Source organism: Sapajus apella, unplaced genomic scaffold (genome assembly GCF_009761245.1).
Source record: "Sapajus apella isolate SASKATOON/1434 unplaced genomic scaffold, GSC_monkey_1.0 scaffold21, whole genome shotgun sequence".
Taxonomy (NCBI): Eukaryota; Metazoa; Chordata; class Mammalia; order Primates; family Cebidae; genus Sapajus; species Sapajus apella.
The window spans coordinates 1,115,903-1,130,564 of NW_022436961.1; the positions used below are offsets into that span (position 1 = coordinate 1,115,903).

Consider the following 14,662-nt stretch of genomic DNA (forward strand, 5'->3'; position numbering starts at 1 on the left):
AACTATAATTTTTTTCTTTTTCTTTGACCCAACTCATACAGTTTTGTGTTAGGTTAAATGTGTATATGATACAGTTCTATCAATTATTTTATTGATCTAGCTGCCCTTGGCTGGTGTCCATAGTTGAGATGTCCTAGCACAGAAGCCAATAGGGACTGAGGCTTTCAAATAAGAGCCTGGATCACAGAAATGTGATCCAGTAGTTAATTAAAGGCATATTTATTTGTAAGGAAGAAAATAAACTAAAAAACTTGCTAATTTATTTTTAAATGCCTCATAAAATATGCTTATACTTCTAGAAAAATTTGTAGATATGAAAAATGCATAATATACTTTATTTCCTTTATACTAGGATGTTCATTTTCCCATATTTCTACTATTTGAAATTAGAATACCTTGAAAATCAACTACCATTCATTTAAAATGGTAGTTTTTAAAATCATATTACAAAAAGCTGTATCTTATCTTTATTTATTTATTTATTTTTGAGATGAAGTCTGGCTCTGTTGCCTAGGATGGTGCAATCTCAAGCTCATTGCAACCTCTGCCTCCCAGGTTCAAGCAACTCTTGTGCCTGAGCCTCCTCAGTAGCTGGGATTACAGGTGCCTGCCACCACACCTGGCTAATTTTTGTATTTTTAGTAGAGATGCAGTTTCACCATGTTGGCCAGGCTGGTCTCAAACTCCTGACCTCAGGTGATTTGCCCACCTCGGCCTCCCAAAGTGCTAGGATTACAGGCATGAGCCACCGTGCCCAGTCGTATATCTCATCTTTAAACAATGGCACCATAAAACTAAAGTATAGCATGCAGAATAAGAAGCTCAGTCCTAAATATTAAGACTATGATAAACTTTTCTACCCTTCTCCATATACTACCACTGCCCTTGCCCATGACACTGGAGACAGTATATGTGGGTGTGTATATCTGTGTGCCTGCTGGGAGGAGGTATAAAACTCCCTCTGATCAAGCCAGTAAGCAGACACTAAATGATTAGTACCATTATTTTAAACATCATAAATTGTTTTAAACATGCTGTAACATTAAAAAAAAAAATCTTTTTTTTTGACACTGAGTCTCGCTCTATCGCCCAGGCTGCAGTGCAGTGGCACCATCTCGGCTCACTGCAACCTCCACCTCCCGGTTTCAAGCAATTCTTGCGCCTCAGCCTCGTGAGTAGCTGGGATTACAAGTGCCCGCCACCACACCAGGCTACTTTTTTGTATTTTTAATAGAGATGAGGATTCACCATGTTGGCCAGGCTGGTCTCCAACTCCCGAACTCAAGTGATCCACTCCCTGCCTTGGCCTCCCAAAGTGCTGGGATTACAGGAGTAAGCCATTGTGCCCGGCCTGCCAGGCAAGAGGCTGAGGCAGGAGGATGGCTTGAGCCCAGGAGTTTGAAATCAGCCTGGGCAACGGAGCAAGACTTTGTCCCTAAAAAAATTTTAAAAATTAGCCTAGTGTGTTGGTATATGCCTATAGTCCTGGCTACTTGAAAGGTTGAGGTGGGAGGCTTGCTTGAGCCTAGAAAGTGGAGGGTGCAGTGAACTGAGACTGTGCCACTACACCCCATCCTGGGCAACCGAGTGAGACCCGTCTCAAAAAAAGTAAATATAAATAAATAAACTGCCTGTCCTTAAAACAGTGCCAGGTGGGTGCAGTGGCTCACCCCTGTAATCCCAGCACTTTAGGAGGCTGAGGTGGGCAGATCACCTGAGGTTAGGAGTTCAAGATCAGCCTAGCCAACATGGTGAAACCCCATCTCTACTAAAATAATACAAAAATTAGCCGGGTGTGGTGGCGTACACCTGTAGTTCCAGCTACTCAGGAGACTGAGGCATGAGAATCTTTTGAACTCAGGAGGCGGAGATTGCAGTGAGCCGAGATTGCGCCACTGCACTCCAGCCTGGGTGACACGGTGAGATTCTATCTCAAAACAAACAAAAAAACAGTGCCATTAAACAGTTTTCATTCACTAGCTTAGTAAAAAGAAGGAATTAGATTTTGGCAAACCCAACACTTAAGCAATAAATAAATAATTTTCTTATCAAATGTGTTTATCGGGGAAAATATAAAGATAACTCAAACTGAGCATGTCTTAAGTCCAGGGGCCTCGCAAGCTTAAATCACTTGTGTGTCTGAGTCTTCACACAAGTACAGAAAAGAAATGGTCACAGATTTCTCCACACTACCAAACATGACAACTACTGGGTCATAACAATCAATTTAATGTTAACAAAATCACAGAGACGGAGAACAAATTAGGGGTTGCAAGGGATTAGGTGTGAATGTGGCTATGGGAGCAGCACAGGAAACCATGTGGTGACAGAATAGTTCTGGGTCTTCACTATCGTGGTAGCTACACAAAGCTACACATGAAAAAGAGCTACACAGATGTGCACACACCAACACAGAGTGCATGTAACCCTGGTGAAATCTGAATAAAATATGGACTATACCAATGCCAGTTCCCTAGTTTTGATATTGTATCATAGTTATGCAAGATGTTACCCCTGGAGAAATTGGGCAAAAGATACACACAGCCTCTTAGTACATTCTTTTTTTGCAACTTCTTGTGAATCTATAATTATTTCAAAACATAGGCCAGGCATGGTGGCTGGTGCTTGTTAATTCCAGCACTTTGGGAGGCCAAGGTGGGAGAATCACTTGAGGTCAGGAATTCAACACCAACATGGTCAACATGGTGAAACCCATCTCTACAAAAATACAAAAACTAGCCAGGCATAGTGGCACACGCCTATAATCCCAGCTGCTTGGGAGGCTGAGGCAGGAGATTCACTTGAACCAGGGAGGCAGAGGTTGCAGTGAGTCAAGATTGTGCCACTGCACTCCAGCCTAGGTGACAGAGAAGACTCCATCTCAACAAAATATAGTTAAAAAAATAGTTTAGTAAATTACGACACATATTTTTTTAAATAAAATTAAAACATCACTGTCTAATGTAAGGGTAAAACTCTATTCAGCTATATATACACATACATTTAGGTGGATAATTGGTTGCAATGTAAACTTTATTTCTTACTGTGAGTTTTGGTTAAAGAAGCTTGTAAAATACTTTCATGATGCTAGGAAGGAAATGAATATTATCTCTATTAAAAATAACACTAGCAAATACCACATGCACTATTCTAAGTACTTAGCATAATATTAACTCATTTCTGTGAGGTAGAAGCTATATCGATCCTCACTTTACAAATGGGGAAACCAAGGCACAGGAAGGTCATAACACTTCCCCATGGACAATAAATAGCAGAGCTGTCATGTGGACACAGGCACACTAGCTCCAAAGTCCATGCTGTACTGACTCACATTATGTCATGCATAGCTGTATAACTCCAGGTGACTTCAATCTTTAATTCTACATTATTTCAATTACAGGCTACCTAAGTTTCTAAAGCTCACTGGACACATCAGACAAAAAACAAAACAAAAAAAAAACAGATATTATATACATACAAATATTTGAAGATTTAACAGTGGAAAAATGAAATACCTTTAGCCTCCAATTATCTCCTACTTCAGTTTTGATTCTGTTTAGCCAATTTTCATCAAAATATGCAGGATCTCTGCAAAATAAGGAAAAACTTACATATTAAGATTATGTAGCTATCAAGCTAAACAAAAAAAATTGAATCTTATCCCATACATCACTTACCTATAACATAAAAATGTATTTGATACATATCAGCCACTAAATACGTGTTAATAGTAGTCAAGTTGGCCCGGACGTGGTGGCTCACCCTGTAATCCCAGCACTTTGGGAGGCTAAGGTGGGTGGATCACTTAATGTCAGGAGTTCAAGACCAATCTGGCCAAAACAGTGAAACCCTGACTCTACTAGAAATACAAAAATTAGCCAGGCCTGGTGGCACATGCCTGTAATCCCAGCTGCTCAAGATGCTGAGGTGGGAGAATCCCCTGAACCCGGGAGAGGGAGGTTGCAATGAGCCGAGATTACACTTCTGCATTCCAGCCTGGGAGACAGAGTGAGATCCTGTCTCTCAAACAAACCAAAAAAAAAAAAAAAAAAAAAAAAAACACACAATCAATGACAAAGTTGGTTTTTTTTTTTTTTTTTTTTTTTTTTTTGAGAAGAAGTCTTGCTCTGTCACCCACACCACCCACACAGGCATGATCTTGGCTTACTGCAACCTCCACCTCCCAGGTTCAAGCGATTCCCCTGCCTCAGCTACCGAAGTAGCTGGGATTACAGGCACATGCTACCATGTCCAGCTAATTTTTGTATTCTTAGTAGAGATGGGGTTTCATCATGTTGGCCAGGCTTGTCTCAAACTCCTCACCTCAAGTGATGGCATCCACCTTGGTCTCCCAAAGTGCTGGGATTACAGGTGTGAGCCACTGTGCCCAGCCAATGACACAGTTTTTAAACTGATAAATATATCAAGACAATCCTGGCTAACACAGTGAAACCACATCTCTACTAAAAACACAAAAAATTAGCCAGGAATGGTGGCACGCACCTGTAGTCACAGCTACTTGGGAGGCTGAGGCAGGAGAATCGCTTGAACCCAGGGGGTGGAGGTTTCAGTGAGCCGAGATCTTGCCACTGCACTCCAGCCTGGGAGACAGAGCGAGACTCCATCTCAAAAAAAAAAAAAAAAAGTTTTTCAATTAATATTTCAATGAACTCCGTCACTTAATACTTCAAAGGTCACCAATAATGTCACTAAATTCCAATTTCTTCAAATAATACATACTAAGAACCTGTTTTCTCAGATGTAGTACTAGGCTTTGGACACATCTGAATACCATTTCTGTTTGCAAAAGACTTAAAATTTAAGATAAAACACTGGTGTGAATAAACATATTGAAATAAGGATAGCACCTGAATATCCTTTATATCTTCCTAGGAAAATTTTCTATGGGAAAATTTCCCATACTTCTAATAAACAGCAGAAAGAAAGAAAAAAAAAAAACCACAAAATTTTTCAAATCCAGCATGAACCTCATATTATAGATTTTGAAACTGTTGCTCTAAAAAATTATTTATCTAAGACCACAGACACCAGAACACCTGTGTTTGCTCTGCTTGAGCAACTGCTAAGTCCAAAAATCTTTCCATAACACCACAAATGTCTCTATTCACCTCAAAAAAACAGAATGACAATGAGACTGATAGGTTAGGAAAAATGTATTTTCAACTTTTACTGTAACTCACACTGATAAATACACAATCAGTAATAAATTTTTATTCAAATTTCCTTAAAATGAAGCAACATGATATTCAGAATTTTTACCTATTATGAAAAAATAATTTTTTTAGATGAAGTCTTGCTGTCGCCAGGTGGAAGTGCAATGCCTCCTGGGTTCAAGCTGTTCTCGTTCCTCAGCCTCCTGAGTATCTGGGACTACAGGCACATACCACCACACCCAGCTAATTTTTGTGCTTTTAGTAAAGACAGGGTTTCGCCATGTTGGCCAGGATGGTCTTTATCTCCTGACCTCATGATCTGCCTGCCTCCGCCTTCCAGAGTGCTGGGATTACAGGCGTTAGCCACTGTGCCCAGCCGAAGAATGTATTACAACTAAGTTACCTCTATAGAAATCTGTTATGGCTGGGTATGGTGGCTCATGCCTGTAATCCCAGTACTTTGAGAAGCCAAGGTGGGCGGATCACAATGTCAGGAATTTGAGACCAGCCTGAACAACACGGTGAAACCCTGTCTCTACTAAAAATATAAAAATTAGCTGGGCCTTGTGGCGTGCACCTGTAAGCCCAGCTACTCAGGAGGCTAAGGCAGGAGAATTGCTTGAACCCAGGAGGCGGAGGTTGCAGTGAGCTGAGATCATGCCACTGAACTCCAGCCTGAGTGACAACTGTGTCTCAAAAAAAAAAAAAACCTGTTAATATTTTTGAAATCTGTATCATACCATTAGAAAACATATTAACTTCATTATCTTCATTATGTATTTACTTTTAAAAACAGCATTATTGAGAAATAACTCACATGATACAATTTATCCTTTTACAGTACACAATGCATTTTAGTATGCTCAGAGTTGTACAAGTATCACCACATCTAGCCTTAGAGCACTTCCATCTTTCCAAAAAGAAACATTATCTCCATGAGCCATCGCTCCTGTTCCCCCTCTCTCCAATCCCTGGAAATCAGTAATCTACTTTCTGTCTATGAATCTGTCTATCCTGGACATTTCATGTAAATAAAATCACACATTATGTTGTCTTTTGTGTCTGGCTTCTTTCACTTAGCATGTCTTTTACGGTTTTTCCATATTGCAGCATGTATAGTACTTCATTCCTTTTTGTGGCTAAATAATATTCCCTTTATGGATATATCACATTTTGTTTATTCATTTACTAGCTGATGTAATTTGGGCTATTTCTACTTTGGGGCTAATGATGATGCTTTGAACACTGCTGTACTAGTTTTGGTGTGGACATTTGTTTCATTTGGGTATATGCCTAAGGGTGAAGTTGCTGGATCCCATGTTTAAAATGAGAGGCAAGTACAAACTCTTCCAAAGCAGCTATATTCTGCATTCTCACCAGCAACGTATGTTCTCTACAGCCTTGACAACACTTGTTATTACCTGTCTTTTTAGTTACAGTTCTCCTAGTGGATGTGAAGTGGTGTTTCACTGTGGTTTTGATCTGCATTTCCCCAACAGCTAATCATGCTTTGCATCTTTACATGTGCTTATTGGCCATTTGTATATCCTCTCTGGAAAAAAGCCTATTCAGATTATTTGCACACTGAAAAGCTATGTTGCTTTTTGTTTGTTTTAATATTCAGGATATAAAGCTCTTAACAGACCTATGATGTATGAATATTTTCTCCCATTTTCAAGGCTATTTTTCCACTTTCTTTCTTTCTTTCTTTTTTTTTTTTTTTTTTTGAGACAGAGTCTCACTCTGTTGCCCAGGCTGGAATGCAGTGGCATGATCTTAGCTCACTGCAACCAATTCTCTTGCCTCAGCCTCCTGAGTAGCTGGGATTACAGGCATGCACCATGGGCCCAGCTAATTTTTGTATTTTTAGTAGAGACGGGGTTTCACCATATTGGCAGGCTGGTCTCAAACTCCTGACCTCAGCTGATCCGCTTGCCTCGGCCTCCCAAAGCGCTGGGATTAAAGGCATAGGCCACTGTGTCGGGCCATGGTTTTCCACTCTCTTGAGGGCATATTTTGCACACAAAGTTCTTAATTTGTTTTAAAGAGACAGGTTCCCACTCTGCTACCTAGGCTGGAGTGAAGTGGCATGATTACAGTTCATTATGATCTTGTATTTCTGGGCTCACGCCATCTTCCCACCTCAGCCTCCAGTGTAGCTAGTACTAAGGCACACCACCATGCCTGGATAAAATTTTTTTTTGTAGAGATGGAGTCTCATTATGTTGCTCAGGCTGGTCTCAAACTCCTGGCCTCAAGTGATTCTCCTGCCTTGGCCTCCCAAGGTGCTAAGATTACAGGCATGAGCCACTGTACCAGGCCAAAGGTTTTAAATTTTGAAGAGGTTCAATTTGTCATTCTTGAACTTTTTGTGTCATATTTAAGAAGCCCCTGCCTAACCAAAAGTCATGAAGATTTATTGGTATGTTTTCTTTTAAAAGTTTTACAGAACTTAGCTCTTACATTTAGGTCTATAATCCACTTGTGCTTGGTGTAAGAAAGGCACCTAACTTCATTGTTTAGCACGTGGATAATCATACACAACTACATATTTTTGTTTTAAGCTACTTTAGTTGAGGTTTTTTTATTACTAAGAGAAATCAGTTGGAGCAAACTCATAGAAAAAAGGCAATTTACTGTATGATCACTGATGTTATGGTACTCAAGATAGCTGGGCCTCACCAAATATGGGACAATACTCTCTGACTTTCATCTTTGTTTCTTTCTATCCATCTACACCATCTTCTTTCCATAGACCAGCATTCTCCTATTCCACCATACACAATACTAAAAATGGCTGCAGGCACGTTCAAAGCCTGTATCACTTCAGTCCAAGCAATTTGTTTAAAGATCAGCTGTCGTTCGGTCCCAATTCTAAATCCCCAGGAAAACCCCTAATTATATGTTGCCAAAAGGATGGGAGCTGCAAGGAGGACACACAGAACTTTAGTGACCACACTGGTCAGGAAAGAATTGAGTTCTCAGCTTCTCTGACTTCTCAGAGAAAAAAAGACATCCCCCACAAGTGTTCTCTTTGCTTAAAACTTAGAAAAATAGATAATAAAAACAACTGAAGTGATTTCTACTAAAATATTGAGTTACAAAATTAATTCGGAAGTCAAAAAATATTCAATGTTAATTTTGATACTTAACCTAAAAGGCTATCACTTAAAAAGCACAATCATTAGCAATCAAGCATTGCTTTCCAACTAAAAAAAAACTCACACACAAGTCTGGTGCCCTGCAGCTGATGACTATCCAAAGCCAAAGAAAGGTACAAAACCACCAAAACCTACCACCCAAATGGCAAGTCAGGTTCACTCGGATGAAAGATTTAGTGTTTCTTTTACCAGAAAGTACCTTACCAAAAAAAAAAAAATCTTTAAAACATCCAGAAAACTATATATTCCAAGATCTCCAAGGTTATAAAATACTTCATATGCAATTTAGAGTAATACATTTTATAAATAAAAGAACTCACGCTGGGCGCGCTGGCTCACACTTGTAATCCCAGCACTTTGGGAAGCAGAGGTGGGCTGACTGCCTGAGGTCAGGAGTTCAAGACCAGCCTGGCCAACACAGCAAAACCCTATCTCTACTACAAATACAAAAATTAGCTGGGCGTGGTGGTGGTGCATGTTTGTAGTCCCAGCTACTCGGGAGGCTGAGGCAGAAGAATAGCTCGAACACAGGAGGCAGTGGTTGCAGTAGGCCAAGACTGTGCTACTGCACTCCAACCTGGGCAACAAAGCAAGACTCCATCTCAAAAAAGAAAGAAAGAAAGAGAGAAGGAGAGGAGAGAAAGAGAGGAAAGAGAGAAAAGAAACAAAGAAAAGGAAAGAAAAGAAAGAGAATAAAAAGAGAGAGGAAGGAAGGAAGGAAGGAAGGAAGAAGGAAGGAAGGAAGGAAGGAAGGAAGGAAGGAAGGAAGGAAGGAAGGAAGGAAGGAAGGAAGGGGGGAAGGGGGGAAGAGAAAGAAAAAGAGAGAGAGAACTCAGAGAAGTTCAAATACAATGTTTCAAATCAGGCATCATGATACAGCCTGCTTATTCCTTAAAAGATTACCAAATCGAAACCTAAGGATCATGTCTGAGCTAAGAAGGGAAGGCAACAACATCAGCTGCTACTATCATGTATACTATGTATGACACCAGTAACACAGGTATTGTATCAGCAACATACCAGGCATTGAACCAGGCACTGCACATTCACAAAACTGCAAGGAAAGTAGGTATTATCCTTATGTTATAGTTAAGGAACATCAGACTCGGAAATTTAGTAATTTTTCCAAGCTCAATTTTTCACAGTTTTGTATGTTTTCTCTTAGCAGAAGTTAGGACATAGCAAGAAGCTAATAATAGCTTCTTACTCATGAAGAACCTCCCCAGTGTCAGAGTTGATAGTGCAATCATTTTTGTTAAAAAGGATCAGGAGAGTTCAACACATAACCAGTTCTAGCAAAACGCTAAGGTCCTGTGGCTAATTATCTCCTTCATGCTCAGTAAACTAGGTCACAAATAGAAAAACACCAGCGTCATCCATGACCTTCTTGTTCATGAAAGGCAGGCATTTCCTCTCATTCATTGCTATCCTTCCCAGTCCCTCATGGCAGGCACATAGCAGCTTCTCAGTAAATTTGCTTAAAAAGACAGCACTTATTTAGTAAAGTTTCTAATCTACCACTTAGGCAAAATACAGCAAGAATAGTAGTCTTTAGTTTTCATGATCATATTCAATGTTACTTTCCCTAGCAAACTCTAAAGCCATATGTCGGCATCTAGCCGTAGCTTCCATTGATGTATTTCACAATTTCAGTAATGTTTTCTAAAGACCCCTTAACTAATGGTCTCAGGTTAGAATAAAACAATATAAAGGTAACTTTCTCAAAATTCTTTAGAGATGACAGTCCTGTATAGGTACGTAAATAACAACTGGTAATCTTACTGGGAAGCCCTTCATGAGTAAGAAGCTATTATTAGCTTCTCGCTACGTCCTAACTCCTGCTAAGAGAAAACATACAAAATCATTTCCTTAAATTTTGCCAGTAACACATTTACTTGTTTATATCTTTTGTACCAGTCATAGCTTAAGCTAAAGGAAAAGCCCATTAATTTTAAATCTTAGAATAATTCCAGAAGTATATTGTCTTCTTATGTCAAATGCCTTCACAGAAATAAAAATAAAGTTTATGTCTGTTAGAATTATTTAAGCAATGTAATTTTCTTTTCTTTTTTTTTTTTGAGAGAGAGAGAGAGAAAGAGGGTCTCGCTCTGTTGCCCAGGCTAGAGTGCAGTGATTGAGCTCTGCTCACTGCAACTGCCTCCTGGGTTCAAATGATCCTCCCATCTCAGCCTCCCTAGTAGCTGGGACTATAGGCCTCCACCACCATGCCCAGGTAATTTTTGTATTTTTAGTAGAGACAGGGTTTCACCATGTTGGCCAGGCTGGTCTCGAACTCCTGACCTCAAGTGATCTGCCCGCCTTGGCCCAATGTAATTTTCTTAATGAAAGCAAATTAATACAGGGTCCAAAACAAATGTATTTGGTTTCATTTCTTAACATGGCATCTTCACTAGCAAATTTTAGTGTTTTTTACAGATACAGTGATTCTTAGGCATGACTATTTCCTAATAATCTTTTAATAATCTAAAATAATCTTGGTTCCCTACCATTAAATGTGTGCTACAATTGACTATAATAATAAAATTTCACATCCATAATGACAACAAAAATATAGCAATTTACACTAAGCCCCTAAGTCAAAATAAACAATACAAGTACATAACAGATAGATTCCAACAGGCAACTTTGTGTATTATAAAAAGTATCCATTAAAAAAAAAAAAAGTATCCATTTATGAGACATTCCGGCAGGGTCCACAGCTTGACCTTCATCCTATTTTCTTTTTCCCCTTCTCGAATTTTGAAAACAAAAATCAATGGCACTTGGAGACATGACTTGGTACTTCTGACCTTATTCTTTCAATCAACATGTGATCGTGTTTTAATAAAAATATATTTGGTCTCTGACCCTTATTTCCTGGCACAGATCTCCTAAACTCTTGGAATTTCCTGAGTGGAGTGTCTTTTGTTGTTGACAATACAGACCCCACAAATTAAAGTTTAGGTCCCAGTGCCACAAGACAGCTAGCTGGAAATAATCCTCAGTGCACCTGTACTTCTACCCAGTCAACCACAGGTTGAAGGGTTCCCATGACCCCCTACTCCCTGAATTAAGTTGGATAATTTGTTAGAATGACTCACAGCACTACAGAAAGCACTGTTATTACAATCAGTTTTTATTATAAAGGATACAGCTTGGTGACAGCCAATGGAAAAGAAGCATATGGCAAGAAATGAAACTGGGGGCAGTGCAGAGCTTCCCTGCCCTCCCTGGGCACGCATCATAATTCATAATGAACTCCTTTAAATCCTACCAAAGTTTATGCTAATAAGGGGATTCATTGTGGGCCCCTTTACTGCTTCAGGACAGGGCTGGTCACAGAGGAACCAAAGGACTGATTAGAGACTGGAACATTCAGCCCCAAAAGGAAAAGAAGACTGGAGACTGAGCTCAAACACATGGCCAATGACTTCAATCATGCCTATGTAATGAGATCCCAAATAAAAACCATAAACAACAGAGTTTGGCGAGGTCCCAGACTGATGAACACCTCAACACGCTCGGTAGGAGGCGTGCCCAGGGAGGGCAGGGAAGCTCTGCACTGCCCCCAGTTTCATTTCTTGCCATATGCTTCTTTTCCATTGGCTGTCACCAAGCTGTATCCTTTATAATAAAAACTGATTGTAATAACAGTGCTTTCTGTAGTGCTGTGAGTCATTCTAACAAATTATCCAACTTAATTCAGGGAGTAGGGGGTCATGGGAACCCTTCAACCTGTGGTTGACTGGGTAGAAGTACAGGTGCACTGAGGATTATTTCCAGCTAGCTGTCTTGTGGCACTGGGACCTAAACTTTAATTTGTGGGGTCTGTATTGTCAACCCAAAATGAAGAGGATGAAGCACAAAATATGATTTAGAGTTTACCTGCCCAAAGCAAAGGCAGCTGCCTAAAAGACTTAGACCCAAGTAACCTTGGATATGAGCTCCATTTGGACTTTTTTACAAGCAGGTTTACATTTAAAAGTTATAAAAAGGGGGGCGGGGGCCGGGCACGGTGGCTCACACCTGTAATCGCAGCATTTTGGGAGGCTGAAGCAGGCAGATCAAGAGGTCAGGAGATCAAGACCATCCTGGCTAGCACGGTGAAACCCCATCTCTACTAAAAATACAAAAAATTAGCCGGGCATGGTGGCAACTGCCTGTAGTCCCAGCTACTCAGGAAGCTGAGGCAAGAGAATTGCTTGAACCCAGGAGGCAGAGGTTACAGTGAGTTGAGATAGTGCCACTGCACTCCAGCCTGGGAGACAAAGTGAGACTCCATCTCAAAAAAAAAAAAAAAAAAAAAAATTAAAAAACAAAGAGGGGGTGGGGAGACAGTAGGTTAATACAAAGTTTTTAGAAATTCTCACTGATTTCCAGAAGTAGCATTGAGTAGTGACTGGCTAGACACCGTTAAGCTATTGGTGTGGGTTATAGTGTCCGATGCGGCTTTATTACGTTAATGTAATACTTGTGGTAACAGCAAGCAATTTCAAGAGATGAACACACAGTGCAAAGGGGGAATAGGATGTGACTGCTGACACATCTTAATGTCTCTTTGAGGCTGGGCACAGTGGCTCATGCCTGTAATCCCAACACTTTGGGAGGCTAAGGTGGGTGGATCACAAGGTCAGGAGATCAAGACCATCCTGGCTAACACAGTGAAACGCCATCTCTACCAAAAATATATATATAAAAAAAAATTAGCTGGGCATGGTGGCACACGCTTGTATTCCCAGCTACTCGGGAGGCAGAGGCAGGAAAATCGCTTGAATCCAGGAAGCAGAGGTTGCAGTGAGCCAGGATCGCGCCACTGCACTCCAGCCTGGGTGACAGAGAGAGACTCCGTCTCAGGAAAAAAAAAAAAAAAGTCTCTCTGGGTCTTATAATTTAAAAGGACTCGTTCCTCAGATAAAAGTTCTTTTCTCATTACCAATTCTGGATAGTTCCTGTCAGAATTGAAGGACTATGCCCCTCACTTGTGGAGTCTGAGCTAACTCAGTTGGTTAACAATCAGAATCCAATGGAACTACAGGGCACTCAATTGGCGTCAGCGAAAATGTTGGTGGAAAACCCTTCCTGAAGACAAAGGCCAAAAAAATAAATTTTCTTTTCATTTTACAGTTGAATTGTATAATTCCACATTCATTTATTCAACAAATATTTTCTGTACACCTACAATAGGGCAGGATAAGAAGAGGTGGCAATATTAAAGAGGTTGGGCAGGGCAGACTCCACTGAAAAACTGACCAAGGTTGGAGGGCTGGAAGGTGGTGAGGAGAGTGGGATGCAAACATCTGATGGAGAAGCAGAGGATCTGCCATGCAAAAGCCTTTAGGCAGGAGATGCCTGGTGGGCCCAAAATGAGCCTGGGTGTCGCTGTGGGAAAGAAGACTGGGTGAATGAGGTGGAAGTGGTGACACGTGGGCCACATCACTTAGGATCTCATGTACAACTGTAAGTACTTTGATTCTTAGCCTGAGTGAAATGGGACACTAATGCAAGGTTCTCAGGAGCAAATCTGATTTATTGAAGAACCACTTCAGTATCCTGGAAGTCAAATTTTAAAAGTGAGATAAACATGATTAAATAATGCTGACAAGTTAAGAGAAGAACTGGTAATGGACTATTAAAATTAGCACATACATCATGGTAGTCCTGACAAGTGCAGGTTTTTTGGGTTTTGTTTTGAGACAGAGTCCAGCTCTGTCGCCCGGGCTGGAATACAGTGGCACAATCAGACTCCTGGACTCATGCCTCAGCCTCCCATGAATGGGAGGTTAGGACCACAAACATGTGCCACGATGCCCAGCTAATTATATTTTTGTAGAGACTGAGGAAACTAAAAATCACCTGGTGACCACTGGACAGGCCCTGGAGACAAAAACTCCTTATCTGAGGAATTTAGAAGGGAGCAAAGACCACCTGTTCTACGGCATCAACAGTAAATTTAAATTCTTTTTTTTAATGACTGGCAAAGGAATCATTACTGATTACAGAAATTCAAATTAAAACCACTAGACAATCACTAGAATGGCTAAAATGAAAAGACTGACCTTAGCAAGTATTGGTGGGACCCTGGGGCAACAAGAATGCTTATACACTGTTGATATAAATGTATGTTACAATGGCTTTGGAAATAGTTTGGCAGTTTCTTGAATATTAAACATAGACCTACCACATGATCCAGCCACTCCTCTCCTAGGCAGAACAGAATACACCCAAGGAAAACTGAAGCATACGTTCATACAAAGAATTGTACACTAATGCTCCCAACATCTTTATTTGTAATAGCCCCACAGAAAATAACCCACATGTTCATCAACA

The 14,662-nt window shown here is 40.4% G+C and overlaps 1 protein-coding gene across 1 annotated transcript in view; it reads right to left on the minus strand.

Annotated features, from left to right (window-relative positions):
• The window catches only part of HOOK3 (hook microtubule tethering protein 3), a 129,585-nt gene that overhangs the window by 98,799 nt on the left and 16,124 nt on the right, over positions 1-14,662 (minus strand). Inside the window, exon 3 of the mRNA XM_032288032.1 lies at positions 3,516-3,588. Within this exon, the coding sequence (XP_032143923.1) occupies positions 3,516-3,588 (73 nt within the window). The remainder of the gene's footprint in view (positions 1-3,515; positions 3,589-14,662) is intronic.